This window comes from Osmerus mordax, chromosome 3 (genome assembly GCF_038355195.1).
Source record: "Osmerus mordax isolate fOsmMor3 chromosome 3, fOsmMor3.pri, whole genome shotgun sequence".
Lineage (NCBI taxonomy): Eukaryota > Metazoa > Chordata > Actinopteri > Osmeriformes > Osmeridae > Osmerus > Osmerus mordax.
The window spans coordinates 1,971,228-1,989,720 of NC_090052.1; the positions used below are offsets into that span (position 1 = coordinate 1,971,228).

General features: G+C 40.2%; 3 protein-coding genes across 4 annotated transcripts in view; 2 read left to right on the plus strand and 1 right to left on the minus strand.

Annotated features, from left to right (window-relative positions):
* The window catches only part of LOC136938120 (GTPase IMAP family member 8-like), a 261,770-nt gene that overhangs the window by 137,423 nt on the left and 105,854 nt on the right, over nt 1-18,493 (minus strand).
* hoxb10a (homeobox B10a) lies at nt 3,011-7,915 on the plus strand. 2 transcript variants are annotated; one of them, XR_010876385.1, is made up of 3 exons: nt 3,011-3,848; nt 5,169-5,552; nt 7,502-7,915. XR_010876385.1 is itself a non-coding variant. In XM_067232465.1 (2 exons), the coding sequence occupies exons 1-2, from the start codon at nt 3,011-3,013 to the stop codon at nt 5,441-5,443; spliced, it is 1,113 nt and encodes a 370-aa protein (XP_067088566.1). In that variant the 3' UTR covers nt 5,444-6,144. The 2 variants fall into 2 exon arrangements, 1 of the variants encoding a protein (XP_067088566.1); XM_067232465.1 differs by lacking the exon at nt 7,502-7,915 and having other exon boundaries at nt 5,169-6,144.
* On the plus strand, nt 11,443-17,595 carry hoxb9a (homeobox B9a). The gene is made up of 2 exons (XM_067232472.1): nt 11,443-12,030; nt 15,210-17,595. Exons 1-2 carry the CDS (start codon nt 11,517-11,519, stop codon nt 15,443-15,445), a joined length of 750 nt encoding a protein of 249 aa, XP_067088573.1. The 5' UTR covers nt 11,443-11,516; the 3' UTR covers nt 15,446-17,595.

Sequence of the window (18,493 nt, forward strand, 5' to 3'; positions counted from 1 at the left end):
CATAAGATCGATTCCATTACCTTCCAGACTAGCAGCCTAGTATTTAGAGCCTTTCTCAGTTGTAAAACTTTACAACAATCTGGGGGCTTCGTCGTCATGGATACAGTTATACGAGTTTGACCGATGATCGTCTCACCATTCGTAGGGGCCAGCAATTCTGTTTGTGATTATGAAAAAGGAATGCAAGGAATATGGAATATGCCATTACTCACACGCTTAAGTTAGGGGGTTAAAATCGTACTTTGCAGATAGAAAAGTATTCTATCAAGACGGGTAGCACATGGGCATCATTGCAGACGAGTCCCTACTAATGCTTAATGGTTTTAGTGCGGCCCGCCAGACAAAAAGTAAACAGGCGCGTGAGACTGGTGCTGTCAACGTCAAAACTGCAGTGTCTGGAATACAAAATTAGGCCACAGACCGGCGGGAACCCTTTTGGAATTACTCTGCCAAATGAAAATGAGAACAGCGTGTGGTTTTGGATACTGTTGCTTTTTATCCCCTTCTTCAAAGCATTTGTACGCCAACATCCTCGAGATCTGGTAAGCTTTGGCAACTTTGTAACATTTAAGTTCGAATAGAAGTAGAGGGAACTTATTCTTTTTAAACAATTAAGGAAATGTCCGGTTTGTCAAATGACCTAGAAGGATAGGCCTTTTGGCAAACCTGTTTCAGCTTTTTCACAGTAATGAGGAAGTTAATGCGATAAAAGGGGTTTCATTTGACTGAAAAGTAGACACATTTAAGACAATACCAGCATTACAATTTTCAATACATTGATTGATTACATTTTTTGTTTTGTTTTTTGTGGAATTGTAATGTACGCCTAGTTCTATTTGTATGAATGTAATTCTAGAAGAGTCTATAGGCCCAATAATCAGTACTGTTTCAATAGAATAATTGACTTAAATATTTCCTCCGTTTTTCTAGGCTTGGAAGGGATAAAGTAGGCTCTATCATGTTTACCTTTACTAGGAGTGCCTTGCACAAACAATCTTATTTCTTCCGTGTAGGTCTAACCTGCATGTCTAAAGTGTTGGGTAAATAAAGACCTTTTCGATTGAGAGCAGGGTTTTTAATTGCCGATTATGTTTAAAGGTGAAATCTAGTGAATGTATGTAGAATATCTAAACAAACCTTTCATACAGGATTTCAACAGAAATGCTACGTAACCGGCACCCGTCGTGGTCGGTACACATTTCACACACAGAATCACTTCGGTGCTGTTTGTTCAACGTGGCAATAATATTCTAATATTGCAGCTTTATAGCGACATCTGGGGGCTGATATGGTTTTTGGTTGCGAATGACTCCTAAATATTTTCAGCTGTCTAACTCACTATTTCAGTGAACATGACCTCCCGTTGCATTACTTACTTTTCTCTATCCTTTTATGTTTATCCCCGAATTCATGTTGTGTTTGCACCGATTTCCCCACATCTGTTGTCCCTGGGCAAGGCAAACACGTTTTAGCATGCTACTGAAATGACACTACTAACTGCTGACAAAAGTAGTAAAAAAACGTAACATTTAAAAAGTGTAGTTGTTAAAGTAGTATAGGCCTAAGACCACCAACCCCATTGTTCCTTACGCCGTTCAACTTGCTATACTGATACACAGTAACACCTTTTCAACCTGTCGAAAAATGTCGGCCCACACACTGGCTAAATGTCTGACTGAAACCTCCATTCACTCCAACCACTGTGGGCTAGTATAAGGCCTACTACTTTTTATTTTAACTTGAGTTTGTCCTGGATCAAATTCAAGACACGAGGTTAATAATTGTCTTACGAAACCACAAAAAACTACATCAACATTGTTTAAAAAAAATAAAACAAAGGCTATTATTTAGCAACGATTTCAAATAAATAGAATACTTTTTTCTTCCCTGAAAATAATGAAGTTCCGTATAATGAAATTGCCTGTCTTTGAAGTAAACCTTTAGATTATACGTTTTATTTTGTTTTTGTCAGTTAGAGTCCTTGTAACAAAACAGATAGGTATTGTTATGACATACATCATTATTATAAATATTGTAATAATTGTCATTATGAGACTACATTTCTTATACATGACACTACATTTTCAGGATACATTTATAGTTTGTAGTAAGTATCAAATGTAGGATACTTGAAAAATAGTTGAGAACACTATATTTACTTTAATGGTACTAATCATTTTTCCTGGTTATTCACTAATATCCTCAGAAAGTTATATAAATGTATAGATTGCGCCGCACAATAATATCTGTCATAGCAGAGATTAGGAAAATATGCTATCAAGCAGTCTTTTAAAGTTATTATACAACCGGTGAATTTGTGCGTAAAGTAGTGATGCATGTGCGTAATAACAGCCGTACTGTTATATTTAAGTCTAATTTAGCTTCTTATAGTTACGTTATTGCATCTTATTTTGTCCAATAAAGAGACAAGGTATAATCGAGAAGTAATGAATTCTGGAAAGTGATTGTTATGAAATAAGCTTCTGTTAATTCAACCGATATGAAAGGCTTGTATTTGTTCAACCTAATAGGCCTACGCGGGGGTCTTAAATATTATGCACGCCCTATGATTACGTGCAACATTTGGTGTGGATTTGAAATTTGAATGCGCTTCAATATTGTTAGATTTAGGTTTGTCATCAAACTGAATTTGATGAAGAATTCTTCAACTTGATGTTAATAGCATTATGAAACCATTGTAAGAGCCAAGGGTATTGTTTTGTGAGTTGGAATTAAGCACTGACGTCAAGCTTTGCAATTAATTGAAAATTACTTAAACGTGAGAGAGTATATACAAATCTGCAATCTATTTAGATACATTCATTACACGTGAAGTTCTCATGTGGAGATTCGGGACATTTGGATTAAACCTGCAATACAAGGGGCGGAGCCTGTCCGTGAACCCCAGACGCCATTGGGTCCCAATCAGGAAGCTGCTCGCTGTAGCCGTTTCTATTTGAGAAACCAAATGAGAGCGCCCCTCTTGCCGTCGCTAAAACATGCCCTAGCAATGTCATACTCTGAGAGATCCGTTTTCACGGCTTCCTCGGTTAACTCTTTCATGGATTGCGGTCCGAATGAGCCCCCTACTGTGCCCCATCGGCACCAGAGCACCGCGCCTTCTGATCTGGACTTCAAAGTCCAGACTAACTGGGGTCCCACTCCTGTGCCACTCACGGCCGTAAACGGAACCATGAGCCAGCACCAGCCGTTGCAGCCCCAGGACACAGCGACTCTGCCGCGACACCAGTTTAATCGTGGACTCGTGGACTGGAACGAACCACACTTCAGTCCAGTACGGGTCCAACTGGCCAGCGCGTGCCCTTTCAGCGCGTCAAACAGAAAAGATGACTCCTCCTATGTGACTCTGGAATCGAATCCCCGGTCCAAACCCTCGCCGGACGTGTCCGCCTTCACGAGACTAATGACAGAAATGGGTTCCATGACGGGAAGTTCGGATCCAATTCAAGGCTATTTCCGTCCCGAGAACTCCTACTCTGGGATTAAAGTCCACGGGTACAGTAACGTTGGGGATCATCATGGCTTGTTAGACGAGGCCAGCAGCTCGCCGGGCGCTTTCCACACATCAGGCTCGCGCCATCTGTACAACTTGAGCTTCCCCATGCAGCCATGTCCAGACTCTGAAAACACAAAGCGCGTTGACGAAGACTTGGCGCTGGGCACCAGTGAGTTTCCGGCCCAGAGAAGCGAGAGCAACAGCAGTAGTAACAGTATCACCACGTTGACCAGCGGTCAGACTATGGAAGATGTAGTTGTAGGTTTACGAAAGGACGAGACTATCTCAGACTTGCCCGAAGGCGGTGAAACCCCTAGACGGGGGATACAAGGTGGGTATGAAAGAGAGAACAGATAAGAGGGCGACCATGGCAATAGCCACAGGAAAACACGATCCCAGTCTAGGGAGACAAGGTGATTTGTTTACGAAGGCAGTTAAAAGGAAGAGGCAGGAGAGCACAAAGGGTGTCATTGCACAAAATTAATTTATTACACCGAACCACTCTCGCCAGGCTGAATGCACTCCATTTTACTATGCTCTTTTGAACATCAAAACAGCGGAAGGTTCCTTTGTAGGAAGAAAAAGCTATGGTACCATTGGCTGTGGACGCAGGTTTATGCCAGGGTGTATAACTGACTGGCTTTCACAATAAAATGTTAAGCTAATTATTCCGTGCATTTTACGCCGGTGCTTGCTAAAAAAATATATAGAGTATTTCATAACAGTTCATACAAAATAATCGAATGGTCATACCGAAAGAGAGGAAATATGAAAATCATGTGTAGGATCTACCTAGTATTAAATAGAAATATTTTCGCAGTACTGACGTCATCAAGTGAACCAATATTGACGTACATTTCCTCAGGTTGTGGGCTAACATCGTTACGCACGAGATTTGATGATCAAACAAATTAATAACTAACACTTTGAGGTGAATATTTAACTCTTGAAATCCAGCATAGCCTATAACGTTTATTTCTTTTGAAACAATAATATTAATCCAGACCATAAAATGCAAATCTGTCAAATGTGCTTTTGGACTGCATGCCTATTCTGAGTATTGAGTATAAACATTTCAATTCAGGCAAAATCATTGCAATAAATAAAATGCAAACAAATATAGAAATATAGTTTTTTTCATGAGCCATTGTTGACTTTGTGCTTTGCCGTTGTGGCCAGACTTAACAAATGTCTCAATTGGATTGAAAACTATAGCCTGTTCAAGGTGTCATGGAAAAAAACCTGCAGTTTCAAACGTTAAATCAGTGGTCTGGCAAAGTTATCATAAAATACCCTATAAAGTTATTGTAATTATTATAAACAGGTAGCCTAAGTAAAGCCTACACATCCCAAAGCATAATCAAAACATAGTCTGTCAGGAAATACCTACACTTACAAAACAAATACAAATTACCCCCCTTGTTGTTTCGTATTCACACAATCACGCTCACATACATATACAGGGGAAAAAAGAAGTAGGCGGAGGGAGATTGTTTCCCCTCTTATAGCCTACTAAAATAAATAGGCCTAAACAACCAGGTGATTCCCTCGAGCCAATTAGAACCGAGCATACAACGGTTCCACTAAAAAAATAAATGCAGCTCCTATATGCTGTCCTATGTAGACATAAATTGTCTTCTCGTTTTGACAGAGGATGCCACAGTTGAAAACGCAGCCAGTGGATGGCTGTCAGCTAAGGCGGGTAGGAAGAAACGCTGTCCTTACACCAAATACCAAACACTCGAGCTGGAGAAAGAGTTTCTCTTCAACATGTATTTGACTCGAGAGCGCCGCCTCGAGATCAGCCGCAGTGTCAGCCTCACCGACCGCCAAGTTAAAATCTGGTTCCAGAACCGACGCATGAAGATGAAGAAGATGACGAGGGAACACAGGACCAGGGATGCAATCATGCATTTCCCCATCTGATGGATGTGTAGATATATCCCTCGCCATGTCTGTTGCCTTGTCAGACGCGATGCACAGAATATGCTATGGACTGCGCGCTAAAAGCACGGGCTGATGATGCAACCCCAAGGCAAGTGTGGACTGTGGATTGACATGGAGATACAGGCCCTGTTCTCCAACGGATGGGCTGAATTCACGCCTTCTGTCTGTGTTCCAAATGATTGCATGATGATATGGTGGCGCCTGACCATCGTACTTAAATTAATTTGCTCTTCCCCATTGTCTCACATAACATTTCATAGAAGCACTTTATTTATTCTCTGTCAAAGCAACGGTCTAGTATTTGTTTTTCGATGTGTAGTTGAATGATTGCTACGTTTCCTAACTGAACGTAGATTGTGTACATGTCGTGCGTAATGCAATAGAGAAATGTTTTTTAAGGACACACTATTCATCACGTGAACTTTGTTATTTATTTTGGATGCATGTTTGTAAGATTTTGACGTGTCTTTACTATCTGCAAACTGCGTTTAATAAGCACAAAACATTGTTTGTATAAAGGGCAGATTATGAACATGCACAAATTTCCTCTTTTTAAACATAAATTGGTGAATCTAAACGAAGACTGTCTACTATTTAAAGAAATGCATGATTGGTAACTTAATCCTTTTGTGTTTGTTTTCTAAAATAGAATGTTGAATAAAGAGCTGAGATTACTTTGACAGCGGGGGCGACATTATTATGAACTTTGTCACTAGAAGTAGATTGGGAGAACACTATTCTGCTGGTTTGTGTGCTTTGGTTGCCATTTGCAGATAACAGGCCTGAGTAGATGAAATGTGAGACGACGAGTCGCTTATCTCTTTTATTTCTCTAAAAGTTTTACATGGGATTTTTTTTTGGTCAGTTATTTTTTTTACTTTAGGCATATACTATGGTATGTGTGGCTTTCCAAAAACACATAATATTTGATCATATACATTCCAAAAAACTATAACCATTTCTGCTAACCTTAGGTAGCGTAAATGTAGACAGTGAATACTTTTTCCTCTATATTTGGCCACATATTATTGTATTCGACATTGATAACAGTATATGGCATGCAGTAGGCCTATAGTATGCAGTCATGTTGCACTATAATTTATTGATCTTTTCAAACGCTCTTGCTTACGGATAATGTCGACACACGGATACTTATTATTACAATTCCATAGGTGTTTCTTTTCTGCCACTATAGTTGCTATTTTGCTGGTTTTAGCTACATCTTTGCACGAGATTTCCCCCCAGTTAGAACAGACAAGTGTAGGCACGATTTAGCACCACCATCCTACATTAGAATTCAGGAGTTCAAAAGCCAAGTTGCAGATGGCAGTTTCCGCAGACTTGCCCAGTGTCTGTGCCCCCTGCTAACACTGTCCACTGCATCCTCTCCTAACCGGTATTATTCTTCTTTTCCAGAAGAGATGAAGTCATACAACATCATGCAGTACTGTTGTTTATCTTATTGACTGTACCTCACTTATGTTCATAGTACACACTGATGTGTGAATGTATTTGGCTATCCTCCGTGCATATATATATATCCGTGCATATCCAAACAATGTCATGCTAACTATTTGTTTCTGCCTATTATCTTATTCAAAAATTTAGTTTGTATGTGGAGAAAAGTAGTAACACATGCTTGAACTTCCCAGCGCTGGAAAAAATACAGCTGTTGGCCTTTTGTCTTCAGATAAGGCTACCTCGTCTGTAGCTCCAGGGCAGCCATGTTATAAACGCACCATTTTAAGTGTCACTGCGCTGTCTAGACCCTCCCAGTTTTATCGGGGGCAATTGACAGCCCGTTTATTGTGGCCTCAGGAAGTCAAATTACGGATGTGTCCACGGGATTATATTACTGTATTCGTTGTATAATAGCTATAGTATTGCCTGTTATAAGGAATGACAAAGAAGTCTGTATAAACTGTAGATGTTTTGCCAACATGTTAAAGTTCCCTCGTGCATTTCAGTTGAAATCCCCAGTGTGAATGCTGTTTACTCTAAATGTGGAATTGTGGCTTTTTTTTCTCCTATTCACAGCTTGAAGACGGCCGACCCGGATACTCTAATGCAGTGTGCGAGAAACTAATCTCGGCCTCAACCAGTCTCTACACCCGAAGCTGATCTGTGATTTAGGTAGTTTCAAGTTGTTGGGCTGGACGCTTGATATCACAGGAACCTGAAACTGCCTGAATTACTCCAGCGTAATGCGTCAACGCCCTGCGCATATTGAACTATTACAGCGAGGAAAACGAATCCTAACCACATTCTCTATTGAGAGACTATACGGCCTTTCAGTTTGAGACTCACAATTATAAAAGGCTATTCTACAGAAAATAACCCCCTGTAGTTTTTTTTCTCTCTCACTATTTCACTTTCACTGTCAAATTGTATTGTGTAGTAGTGGAACTGGCCATTTAGGCCTCCCCAATCGCCCGTACACACTTGGGTGTGATGAACGTTCCTTTACGATCATCAGTTCATTTTCAAACATAATATGTTTTATGAAGTACAGCACGCCCTGAAGCTGTAAATCTGCTCCATCTAAAACACAGCAACGCAAATCTCTCTCTCTTTCTCTTTCTTTCTTTCTTTCTCTCTCTCTCTCTCTCTCTCTCTCTCTCTCTCTCTCTCTCTCTCTCTCTCTCTCTCTCTCTCTCTCTCTCTCTCTCTCTCTCTCACTCTCTCTCTCTCTCTCTCTCTCTCTCTCTCTCTCTCTCTCTCTCTCTCTCTCTCTCTCTCTCTCTCTCTCTCTCTGTCTCACACACACACACACACACACACACATTCTCTGCCCAACTCATTTCGGCGTTTTTTTAAACTCTGCGTCAAGGGAAAGAGGCCTCCATATGATTTGCTCGACATTTAATAGCACATTAACATTTACCATCTTCAATACGTTCACAGCTAGCTAGCTTTTGTCAGATTGCACTACGGTACTACACATTATTCTTTTGCTGTACATATTTGGACTCAATAAAAGATAACAAAACAAACTAAAGGCGATATAGTGCAGACGATATGTTTATTTGGTTCACAAACGTAACTTTAATTGAACAGTTTCTCACTGTTAATACTTTTTCCTTCGCATGTTTAATTGTTGAGGAATGCCAGACGGGCTGTTATGATGAAACAGATTAAATTATACCATGTCTGTATGTATTACTCCATCGATATGACAGAATTTTGGAATATACTTCAAGATGGGCGAGGCCCAGTCATGGGAAATCCATCAGAAATGCAAAATGTCTCTCTGGTGCGCCCTCTCTCTCTCTCTCTCTCTCGCTCCCTCTGTGGGTGTGTGTGTGTAAGAGAAAAATCATCTTGAAATGTAAAACTTGATCAACAACAGTGATATCATTGGAAACACATGGTTCAACATTCCATTTGCAGAGCTGTTTTGTAGATAGTGTGCTAGTATCCACGTCACAACCTTCATATGCCTGGCTATGACACAACACACTAACGATTTTCAAAACATCATTGGTCAAAATTTCACTTAGAAAGCTTTCAGACGATGGTCAAAACAGTTTGGGCATCCAACCAAAATGGTCAACTTCTCATAAATATATAAGTTACATTCACCATACAATGATTTGTATTTAGGATTGCGAAGTTGATCTTTTGTGCTATGATATGATAAGAAACAGTTGGTTGAAGGTATCGTATCATAACTTATACATTTAATAGAAAATAGTTAAATATACAACATATGATCTAATAAACCAGTCAAGAGAACAACAGCAGCGTTCAATGATTACACATTTGCAGTATTCTTAAGTCATACCATTGCCGCCATTGTTTCGTAACACAAATATTGCATTTTCATGCAGGCATATATATCATTTGGCAAATAGGATATCAGAGGTCATTTATGATTGGCCTAATACATTTGTAAATAAATGGGCTCGCAAACATTAGACCAAATTGCTAAACTGTACGAACAATTATATTATAATAGTATATATTATATCAATACACACACACATACACTCAGTTTTCTCTGATAATAAATTGACTGTAGCTCTAAAATACACCATAATTCGCAACAATGCAGAACTTATGATGGATAGTGGGGGTGCCACAAGACTTTGTGGAGCAAATAAGTAATCACATAGAATACAAAACTGACTATACGCATACACACGCAGACACGCCTCTGAAAAGGATATAATGCCTAATGTTATTCCCATTTGTCGTATATGACTTTATGACGAAAACAACAAGACTAACATACATAACGATCTTATTACAATTTCTTTACTGCATTGAGTTGATTTGTGATGTAAAGTGATGTAATAGGACACCTGTGCGTGGGTTTAAAAAGTAAATGTTTAAAATCGTATTTTAGTGTTGTACAACATGCTATAGTCGCTTAATATATTAATACTTTAGTGAGTCGATTTAGTTTATTTTACAACTCTTGCAAAAGTTTGATATTTTATGTAAAGGCTTACGTGAGTCCTACAGCTTTCGAATCTACAGCCTGATCAATGATGACTTGCGTGTAGTTTATCATTTGGAAACCTGCGTTTGTAAATATCCGGATGTGAGCCTGTGCTTCTAACTGAAGTCTGTCTTTACTTATTTCATGCAGATCTTGTTTTTAAGATTCTGTGCTGGAATGTATCGACTTAGGCCTATGTCACTTGCTCAACTTGCATGGGTGGAGTTTTTACAATCATGACTGCAATGTTCCAGTTGTGTAAGGATTGTGCATACAGTGGGACATTTTGTCAAAATAGCATGCAGATGACTTTCAGCATCATATCACAACACTATAGCTTTAGCTAACTGTGTTACAGAAATTACGCAGAAGTAAGGCAAATCCTATCCATTGCTATATTAACAGGCAGCTGGTTGAACTCAAACGCAGAACATAGAATCCTCGTTGTGTGGCAATTGATGAAAATATAAAGACTTAAAATGAGGTTAAATTAGGCCTACTTCCAAAACTGAAGGCGCATTATTAGAGATGGGACCCATCAAGGCCGTAGTCGAAGCGGCAGGAGATTCAGCTGGCTTGATGCGTAGAAATGTCTAAAAAAACCTGTTTATTAATGAAGAGCATCGTTGGGTTGCAATCTTCGCCTTGGAATACATCCTGATCCACCTTCATCCTTGTTTACCTTTTGTATCTGAGCATTGACTGAGCATTTTCATTCGCTGCAATGCTATAGAGCAGTCGTTCACGGTCCCCGCTACAGGCCATATATCAGACCTATAAAAATCAAAGCTGCCTGATGTAGTATTTTATTATAGTATTAAACTACCAAAAAAGTTCAAGTAGTTCTTCCATAAAGGCAGGGCATTGCCACGCACTCATGTTTAATGCGCTCGTTAAGAGAAATTACTGTTAATCTTCCAATAAAGCGTTAACATAGTATTCTACACCAAACACAATTAGAACGAGGAGAATAATAAAACAGCCACGTGAGGTAGGACTTCTCACATTTAAACTCTGAAACATGAAATAACACTAAAGGTCTGGCTGTAGGTCAGTATATAAACGACCAGAAGAAAATATGTTGGCGTTAGTTAGATTTTCTTGAGGCTATCAGACAAATAAGATATAGGCCTGTATTGAATAGAGCTCATGTGTTCAGTGACAATGCTCTGAGAATATTAATTTGATGAAGAAAATTATGTTCTCACTCATTTTGTCAACCATTATTTCCTGTGGGCTATGCATTTTCATACGCAATGTTCATGGGATGCATAATTTAACTGGATATCCGACAAACGATAGATGTAGATATATGGACGCTTTCCCATTTTTCATTTTGCATATTGCATAAACAAGACAATTTACTTAGAGAGGAATATGTGTACAGCTAGAAAAGAGAGTCCCTTGGCGGATTGATTTACGCTCCATTGACTCTTTATCAGGCTCACGAAAAAAGTCTGACCAATCATTTCGCTCCGAGCTCACAGCCTAGCAACCCAGCTCTACTTTGTTCGCGAGCGAGTTGGAGGGGAGACGCGGAGTGAAAAAAAATACTTGTATCTTACACGTTTTCCATTCAATGAACCGTGTTTTGTATAATGTCCGATAATGTCCATTTCTGGAACTCTGAGCAACTATTATGTGGACTCTATTATAAGTCACGAGAGCGAAGATTCGACATCAGCAAGGTTTTCCAATGTACAATACTCCAATACCAGGCAGCCGGGGGTTCACGGTGAGCATCCCGAGTATCCTTCTTGTAGCTTTCAGCCTAAACCTCCCGTTTTCAGCTCGTCCTGGAGTCCCTTCAGCCCCCACACTTCAAATGGGCTTCCCGCGGTCTACCATCCTTACATTCCGGCTCAGCCCGTGCCTTCCACGGATACCCGATATCTCCGCACTTGGCTGGACTGCGCCCCGCGCCCCGAATCCCTCCCGGGGCAGGGGCAGGTCAAGATGGAGCCGTTGCTGGGACACCTCGGCGAGCCTCCCAAAATCGGTGGACATGAGTATATTTTGGAGTCTTCTTCGGCGAGGGAGAGGAATTCCGGCCCAGGCACCGGATTCGAAGACAATAAGGACATTTGTGAAGGTAACGAGGACAAAGAAGGGCCAGATCAAAGTAAGTTATAAAACGAGGAAGTGAACAGTCAGTAAAGCTTTTAATGCTGCCATAAAATTCGGAACAAAGACAAGGCGAGTCATATAGGCTTGCGGTGCCAAATCTGCCCCCACAATGTGCATCCAGATTTGCTTTTGTATCAAACAGTAGTTCATATCAAAAACAGGTGATGATTTATACATATCCAGGGTGATGGATAAAGTCTCGCCCTTGATGTTTTTCTGACACAGGCTATGTTTTAGTGAGCTTTAACGTGCGCAATGTTCTCCGGTTTCTGATGGGCCAGTTGGTTGTGGAATATAGGTTTTACTGCAGCTCTTTTAACTCTGAGTTGTGTGAGTTTTGGCACACAGTCTCTGCAGAGAGCAGGTTATCTGCGCTCCATTGCCCTTTAGTGCGGTTCATTTTGTCAGCAGCTTGTTGTAATCCAGTGTTAACTGTGAACATGCAGCTCCTCGAGAAAGTCTTCTCCCATTCAAATAAATGCCAAGAGCCTCTCACATCAAGTTAAATTGGAACGTACTGAAGGAAAGGGCTTTTAAATCTCTCCAATGTGTTTTGTGTAAATAACCTTTAGCTTTTTTAAGCACGTTCACGGAGTGTTATGTTAAAACCGTTAATGTTGTTATCCAGAAAGAGATGTGGAATACGCCTACGACTTAGTTTTCACAAGTGTTGTGGAACTGGCGACGTTTTCTGGAAATAGGTTTTATTAATGGCGTTTCAGGGCTGGTGTGTGAGCAAGAGTCTGCCCTTTATGCCACAAAATAAATCTGAAACATTTTCCAAGTGAGACTCCAGTCAAGGATTTGACAAGTAGGCTCATCTGTCTGAACTCGTGACATTCGGTGGAGGAGGTTGGCAATCGGTGTTCTCAGTGACACACCATAGCAATGGTGGCGTTATGGAAAATACGAATGTTGTCTTCTTTACCAACAGTGCTTCATAAGATCATGCTTGAAAATTAATCACGTCTGTGGTTGGCCAAGAAGGGAACCCATTCATGCGTGCTAGCCTATTTGACCAAGGCAGCCCTTTTGAATTATAGCAAATTTAGTGTGTAGCCTATTCTATGCGCCAAGTAAAACGCCCCGGTCCCCATGAAGCAGAGAGATTACGATAAATATACTTGAAACCTGAACTAAATCGGATGGGTCAGCATCCTGATAGATGGTCATTCGTGAGACGCCTGGGCAGACGAGGAATCGAACATTGATTTTAATCCACGAAATGGGCTCGCGAAAGCGCGAACTCAAATGGTTGGTGCGCAATATAATTCCCCTTTGTGTTGCCATGGGCGGCATTCCAGCATAAACTACGAGCAACAGCAATGAAGTTGAAAATTACACGTCCCTCTTTGTGCTCCTGGCGACTAGTGAGAGAAAAAAAGTTATTGCCCCTGAAGTTTATAAAGTTTAAGACCAAACTAAGTCCTCATTAATTGTGTCCTGGTTGTTTGAACCTACTGTGAAAAGGAAAGACCTTCAGATTTAGGAGACGATCAATATATGAGAGGTTTTAGACTGTTTGAGCAAAATTGCTATGAGGCATTATATGATATTGGTCTGTGTTCCTATTATGTTTGCATACAGCATTGGTGACAAATACACCACATGCCATAGTCTTTTCTCTACCCCCCCCCCCCCCCTCATGATCATCCAACGACATGACCCTCTTAAACTTATGTTGTTGGGGATTATGTCTCGGAACGTTCTCCTAAGTATTAAGATGGCAAACCTCTCTCACCGCCATGTCCGAAGGCCGTAGATGGTTTTACATGGTTATCAATCAACCCCGGGGGTTGTCAATCCTTTCATGATAAAAATAGGATTGCGTCATCAGTTGGAAGATATTGGAGACAGTTGATGTGGTATTAAAGTGCGCATTTTGGGGCGTGGGCCAAGATTGGATTTCTACATGTAGCCTGAAGAGAAGTGCGGCTAGCGTGATCTTCAGTAGGCATACTAGCCCTCACGTGCACCCCCTATAGATGCCCGAATCCATTGGCCAAAGCTATAACACCTCGAATAGGTCTGCTCGTTATGGGATAGCCAGCACCGAATGATTCGTCATTCAGTGACAGGCGAAAACCCTGACTTCTTTGGGGATGAATGGCGAGAGGTGATTATGTACTTGGGGAATGCGAAGCACCACTTTGCGTGTGACAAAGCTCACTTTTACCTCCAGAGCCCGGAAAAGGTATTTGTGTCGACTCTCGGCTGCAATCGATCCTTAAGAGTAATCACGCTCTACTCACTTCCCACTGTGTCCAGGCTCTGCATCCAGGGCCAAATACCCGTGCCAAAACAGTACATGTAGCTAGTGTTGAGCCCATCTGTGAAAAAGTATAAACGCCTTGCATGCAAAAAGATCTGCATTCCCGGGCAAACCACGGAGAAGAGGAGGCGTCTCCGCAGACATAGCCTACCCTAGGATATAGTTCCCCATAGCAATTTCCCCGAAAAAGGAGATCATCCACAACCGCTTTATAGGGGGTCTGCATTTTTGTTTGGGCAAGGGTCTGAGAGTGTAATAGCGCGTTCATAGTTTGGATGCTTTTGGTTGTCTATGGGAGAGCGCAAAATAGCTTCCCTTCACAACCTTGCACGCTCCAGTCCCTAATTGCATTCGTCTGAGGTCTCGCTACCAAGCTGAAGGGTGGGGTAGTCATGACAACCGAGGTTTTGACAGAAAAGTAAGGCACAATTGATGGGAGAAAGAGGGATCTGTAATTTACAAATCAAACCATCTCGTTCAGCTGGTTTAAATTTAGACTTCATAAACACCAAAAGTAACCGAGATGTGGTTGTTTTCAGTGCTTATAAATGTAAATCCTGTTCCATGCAGGAAGTAGGTATACACATAGGCAAGGGCCTTCTTTCAAGGTAAACAATAAGCAATTATTTCCAAGGTCACCTTCAGTCCAGTGGAGGATGCAAACTGGCCCAGTCGCCCATTTTCACAATTAGGTTACAAAACATGTTAGGTAATATTGTTATGGGATATTGATTTCATAATAGCCTACCCTTTCTAGCCACTGTATTACCAGGGACATCCTGTTTATACGCATGCATGTGTCTAATAGCTTAATGATGCCATTGCCATTGCATACAGTGCTATATTGGAGGGGGTTATCTTTGCCACTGAATAAAAGTTTTCATTCTGGTTTTCTCTTCTAGGTGACCCCTCTGCTAACTGGTTGCATGCCCGGTCTTCTCGGAAGAAGCGGTGCCCCTACACAAAATACCAAACCCTCGAGCTCGAGAAAGAGTTCCTCTTTAACATGTACCTCACGCGTGACAGACGGCACGAGGTGGCGCGCTTGCTGAACTTGACGGAGAGACAAGTCAAAATATGGTTCCAAAACCGTCGGATGAAAATGAAGAAAATGAACAAGGACCAACCCAAGGAATAAAGAGAGACTTTCATGAGAGCAAAACCTCCATTAAAGAAAGCCTGCTTTTCCCGGACTTCTTGCCCTAAAATGAACTGTATTTGACTAAGCAGGGATGCAAAGCGCTTGTTTATTACGCTGTATTTTTCATATCCAAGTCAAAAACACACACGTTGACATTACAGAAGGGCGGACCAAGAGAAAGAGCCCCCTTTCAGTGTAGAGAGGAGTGACCGACGGGTTTTTTGCGAGCACTACTTTTATTGCTTATTTATTGCTTTACGCATGACACCAACGCTTCATCAGGAGCGACGCAAAGGTGCTGAAACGTCGGTTTCATGTGATCATTAATAAATAAGAGGAACCGTCGGTGTTAAATATGTGTGCGACGTGAATTTTATTCAGTTTTGTTTATTTGTTCCCTCCCTCCTTTGAAATCTCAAGATAGGATTGGTGATGTTGACTAAGGGAAATGTTTTCATTATATTATGGGATCAGTTGTGGGAGCCTGATCAAGAACATACCTGCCATGTTTCTGTGTGATTCAAATACAAAAGACATTACAATGAAGTTCTGATATTAATACATATAATTTGTATTATGAATAGGATAAGGTTATCGATCTTGCCTTTAGTGTGTTCTTCCTATTTGTCTAATTATCATTTGTGTAATTATGATTATTATCTTAATAGTAGCCTAGCCTAAACCCTTTCACTTATCAAAGTCACAAAAAATCGTGTCTAATTGAATTTATTTATTTGTAGACTTATGAAACAATAACCAATAATTGTATGAGCCTATTCCTTATATTTTTTAATGTGTAGCTATATCTGAAATTCATTGTGGGTTAAAAGTAACGTTTACAAGACTTCCTCTCTGAATGCATGTTCTTACCAGAAGATCGAGAGGTGTAGATATAGCTTACACCAACATTGTTTACCTGTGACTATTGCTACAAATGTATTTTGGGGTCTGATTGTTAAACCTTAATACGTTTAATAGTAGACAGGCTGTAGAACATCACAAACAACTGGGTACCGTTTTGAGATGGGCCCCCATTTGCGTCAGGGAATTTCGACAATTAATACGGTCATGGCCGTGAGCCACGATTCAAGCATAGGCCTACATTGGGCACACACCCCTGCATAAACAAACAACCCTAGAAGGTTTCTGATTTGAAATAACTGTCACGGATATAGCTGAAATGTGTTTTTATCTTCACAGAACACTTTCAGATGGTTCTATTAGGCGTACAAATAGTTCTAGGCTAAAGTTTTGTTTTAGATTAAATGTATGTCTATCCATAGGCTAAAGACTGGAAAGGCTCACAACAGTTTGATTTCCAATTCAATTAGTTGTAAGTGAATAGTCACCCATTCAAAATACTTTGTCAAATACTCATAATATGCTTTTAGTAACTGCAAAATATATAGGCCTACTTCTTTTTTTATTTTTGAACCAAGATGTCACATTGTCCAATGTCCAGAGTAAAAATGTTTACATGGTTTGCGCATGCCGATTATCCTAAAACGACATTTAGTTTTGTAGTTATGTTTGTGTGTTTAAGATATGAAATGTATCTAAATATGTTTTTGAATGATTTATAATTTATTGTAAATACGCAAACCCTTATTTTGAATCTTAAGTCTAAAAGATTATAGGCCTACGTTGGTAAGATGTGACATCAGACTGTAGCCTTATTAACAGATTTATAGACGTCGTTTTACATGTTTGAGATATTGTTTACATGTTGTTTAGAATATGTGAGAGGTTACTGATTTAGCAGTTGTCGATATTCCATTATGTCTACTTATTTGTAGGCTGTACAAATACTGTTTCACGAGATGCTATTATGCCGACTTTATAGGTATTCTAAATTATAGCAGAAATGTTTTCGAGGCCGTATGTAGCCTATGGAGCTTGGTGGCAATTAGATCTCAAGAAAACTTGCGCCCGAGCTTTCATCTCACGTATCATCTCAACTGGACATTTCACTTGTAATAACTTCTGCAGGATCTGCCGACTGATTCCAGAATCGCCTCTCCTCCAATTTCTTGTTTTATATATATATATATAAAATTACCCTGTTGTGTCCCCTCATGTAAATTGACATCAGTTGTGTTGTTTAGCCTTGCAATGATGGCACTGTCGATGCTGTTTTCGTATTAAATGAGTTTACATTAGAACACTGTGTATTCACTTTGCATTGCTCTTGAGAACTTCGAGGGATGTATTTGATTGCAAAAATCCTAAATATGTGAATGCACGTCTAGTTTAATGGAAGTTGACAGTCGTTTGGTCATCAAAGGTAACAGCATCATATCAGTTCAGTATTGGTCGCTAATTCACATAATATGACCATGTGCTTTTCTCATAAGAACAGTCCAGATTTCATTTCATCTTTGAGTATAGCATGTGTTCAAAATATGTCTAGAGCTGAAAACATTCGTTTTGAATTTTTGCTTGAAGCTCAAGGCGCCAATTTGACCAAGATTACACTGCACGAGGCCCTCTCGTGAAAAGAAATCATTACGAAGCGTCAGTCCAGTGGCAAGATAATTTCGAAGTTTATCAAGCACACTTATTTGGCACAATTAGATTTCGTGTATTCTTTAACACCCTGTTGTCGACTCGGTGTTAAGAAAAGGAAGAAAACAGTCGTTGTTTAATTCATTTCTCCTAGCCTTTACATGCCAGGCAGAAAGCTTAAGCTGTAAAATGACCCGTTTTCGTCAGTCTATCCATGATGAACATTTGGAAATACAGGCCTATATGAAAAAACGACAGTCCCTATGGGCTACCAAAGGAAACGCCGTTCAGACACATACATTTGAATGTTACAGTATCGTAGATGGTGAAGTTTATAAAGGGAGAAAAACACAAAGTGGAGTTTGAAACGTTTTATGTCTGAGAGGTTGGGTAAGTTTACAATGACCTATCATCTGATGGTCTTCTCTGGATCAAACATCCTGTACCAATGAATCATATTTTGAAGCTTGAGCCAATGATATGGTCTACAGATGTGCTCAACAGACGTATGAAAATGTAGCACTCAAGCACATGTTTATG